The 3,631-nt window shown below is 41.4% G+C and overlaps 1 protein-coding gene across 1 annotated transcript; it reads left to right on the top strand.

Moving 5' to 3' along the window:
• Positions 1-1,021: 1,021 nt before the first annotated feature.
• LOC308375515 (lectin BRA-3-like) lies at positions 1,022-1,375 on the top strand (the record flags this gene model as incomplete). The annotated part of the gene is made up of 1 exon (XM_080851681.1): positions 1,022-1,375. One exon carries the CDS (start codon positions 1,022-1,024, stop codon positions 1,373-1,375), a length of 354 nt encoding a protein of 117 aa, XP_080707807.1.
• Between the last annotated feature and the right edge of the window lie 2,256 nt (positions 1,376-3,631).

Here is a 3,631-nt window from a genome sequence, read left to right on the forward strand (position 1 = left end):
ACGCAACTCACACTAGTCCTGCACACACACGCACACTCTGTGCTGGCGTTTGGTTTGGTCTCCAGAAAGGAAATAAAACATTTAAATGGTCAAATGGTGATCCTGTTAATTATAAAAAAGCATTCCAAAATAATGTCAACTTCTGTGCTGCTATGAAGGCAGATGGGTCATGGGAAGCAGTGCAGTGCAACCAAAACAGATCATTCATCTGTTACAGTGATGGTAAACATCTTTAAAAGTAACATTACACCTTCCATTCTAATCTTTTCACTATGTGTGCTAATGATGCCATTTTGTTGTCTCTTTACAGAACCTGTTAATTCCTCCGTGTATCATCTGATCAACATTACAAATACTTGGTATGAAGCTCAAAACTACTGCAGAACTAACTTCACTGACCTAGTCAGCATCAGAAGCGATGAGCAGAACACCGCTGTACTAAAAATCAAAAAATCAAACGTAAACAATTCCTGGATTGGCCTGATTAGAGACAGCTGGGAGTGGTCTGATGGCGGACTGTCAGGATATAGGAATTGGGGTGGGGATACACCTAACCCTGGTAATGTGGCATATTGGAGTGCAGGTGGATGGGACACAGAAACAGGAACACAAGTAAAAATGGCATACGTCTGCTACAAAGGTATATATGAACATATTTCGACATTATACAAATAACATTCCACATTGAATATAGTGACTTTAAGCTATATTAAGCATAGTTGATAAGAAAGATACTGCAAAGAAATTTTAAAGATAAATCTTTTACACGTGGCAACATTAAAGTGCTAACATTATTTTTGCCAAACTGTCACCTTCATCACTAAAGAAAGCAAGAACTGAAAGGCATGTGTTAGACAGAAGCTCAATGGATTTCAATATGGGGTTAAAGAGCTTCAGTTGCAAATCTTAATGACTTGCCATTGTTTGAAACAAAAGTGGCTTATTTGAAAAGAAAGGCTATTCAGTAATTGCAGTAATTGTTATTGTTCTTTCAGCTCACATCCATATCAGTAAAGAGAGCATGACCTGGGAGAGGTCTCTGAATTACTGTCAGAAGTATCATGGCTCTCTCAGCATTGAGTCACCTGTGGAGCAGAAGGTTGTCGAAGCATTCATGAGGAGAAACAGCGTCACAGGACCAGTGTGGTTGGGCCTTCAGCAGAGCAGGCTCTTTGGGTTCTGGGTCTGGACCAAGGGGATGACCGTAGACTGGAGCAACTGGGAGGGTGGGAAGAAACCGGAGCTGCCTCTCTCTCACCCCTGTGGCGCCTTGAGGGAAAATTTGGACTTGAAGACCTGGGCTTGGACGGACATGAACTGCATGTCTGAGATGCAGACTCTTTGTTTTGATCCGTCATTCCCACATCCCCAGTGAACTTGAATTGCTTGATTCAATGATTTAATTGTACAGGGGTAATTTCATTTAGCATGTATACCCCGTTTATCAGGCCAGGTAAAATGTGATGTCAAAAGTGTGTTGTCATATGAATCAATAGTCGGAACCACTATGAAATGGAATCCTGAAATATGTTAAAAGGTATGTAAATTCACTTTGGCATGCTTCTACTCACTTATCACTGTTGTGTAAGCACATATATCCACACCAACGCGCCTGGTGCGGATCTAACAACCTGGAGTTAAACAAACGAAAAACTGTGGAGATGATCGTTTATTTCAGAAAGAAACCCACTGCCTCCACTGGACGGACCCACCCCACTGCCTCCACTGGAAAGACACGGCTCCACTGTCAGCAGAGTCTTGTAATTCCTGGACACCACCATTCAGCAGAATCTTAGATGGGACAAACACAGCACTGCAGTTATGACAAAGGCCCAGCAGCAATCGTGTTTCCTGTGACAACTCAGAAATTTGGTCCGCCTCAAGTACTGCTGGTCCAGTTTTACACTGCCCTAATGGAGTCCACCATCACATCGTCCATCTCCTTCTGGCAAGAGAAATCATGGCTGACCAACCGCCATTTCCACAGCTTCTTTTCTCAGGGCATCATCCTCCTAACGAGGACCCTTCTGACATGCCTCCTCTTTAAACTGCTGCACATGTACATTATTACATTACATTGCAATACACATACATACGTAACTACTGCCTATCCCATGCCACTGTCTTTCTGAATGAGAACCTTTTTCACCTTCCTCGTATCTAGTCAGTGCACATATGTACTTTAAATTGTTGCACTTGCAGTTTCTTTGTGGATAGTGTATTTAATGTTTTTATGTGGTAAATATATCTTTTGAAAAACTTTTTCTGGACTTAATTGTATGTTGAAATTCTTTGTACACCTGGCACCGGTGAATAAACATTATGATCTCATTCTGACGTTCATTCTTTTCCATATTTACACTCTTCCTGGAAACTCGCCCTGGGCAAAGGGAAAGTCATAACCTCATGCTATTTGATAGTCAAATTTACACCAAGCAGCTCCCTGTAACAATAGCAATGGTGCATTAAAGGGGAGTCCAAGGTGGTAAAATTTATGTTTATAAGTTTCTATTGCCACGGCTTATGGAAATTATGTCAGTTATAGCCTACGGTGTTGTTGTCGAAAACATTTAGCCTGATACTCATTCATTTGTTTCCTTTTTGGGGGTAACTGTCAGTAGGGTGTAAGTCGCAGTCCCAACTTAGGGGTGGCTCTCCTTCACTCAAAAGTAGCCCAATTTCAGCGTTGGTGGTTCGTATTCTGTTGATTTATGGAGGAGAAATGTACCGAAGAAAAATATTAGCATTAACTCTGCTTTGGACAAACAATGACAATATCTTTTTCTTTTTCACAGATTCAATGTCTAGAAAAAATATAAACTTAATTCTGGCGAAACCTAGGCAATATTCTCAAATACAATGGAAATCACACACAGACATGCACTGCCAGGGCCCTTTATCTGTAGGAGCTTATATCATAAATGAATAAAGATGTGGCGAACCTTCAGGCTACAGTGCTGTAGCCATAGCAGCTAAACAGTGCAGTCTAAAACATTCCTAAAGCATTCCTAAATTTCCTTCGGGATAGATGGATAAAGTATACATCTATCCATCTATCTATCCATCTATCCTAGGCACATGCTAAGCACGAAACTAGGCAGCAAAACTAGGCAACAAAAAATAGTCACAGTTTTCATGCATCTAAACACTGTATAACAAATTCTGACTTATCCTCATATCAGGTAAGTCCTTCTTCAAATTCACATGCCTCTCATCCTGTTCTTCTTCCCTGCTAAGAATGAGGCGCCCTTTAAATATGCTGCCCATGGGGCTAAATTGTTCACAATTGGACCCATCCATTAGTGTTGGGGAGCCCGGACCACCATCGTAGTGGGGGAGACCTATAGTCTCTGGCAGGGCAACGTGTGAAACGCCTTTTTTTTGCCGCAGTGAGAAGGGGGTTTTCACCTTCTTGCATGATGCCATCAAGCTTCACATAGTTCTCGTGAGAGGTATCACATCCTGTACACCAAAGTTACATGTGGCACAGACGCCATTCTTTGTATTACAAGTCAGTGTACCACCAAAATGATTTTGAAGCTGTTATTTTAAGGTAAATATTTTACATAATGTAACTTCAGTGGAATTTGTATCTGAAAGGGGGACAGCTTTACCTGGCAGATTTCCTGTC

Source organism: Sprattus sprattus (genome assembly GCF_963457725.1).
Source record: "Sprattus sprattus genome assembly, chromosome: 14".
NCBI lineage: Eukaryota > Metazoa > Chordata > Actinopteri > Clupeiformes > Clupeidae > Sprattus > Sprattus sprattus.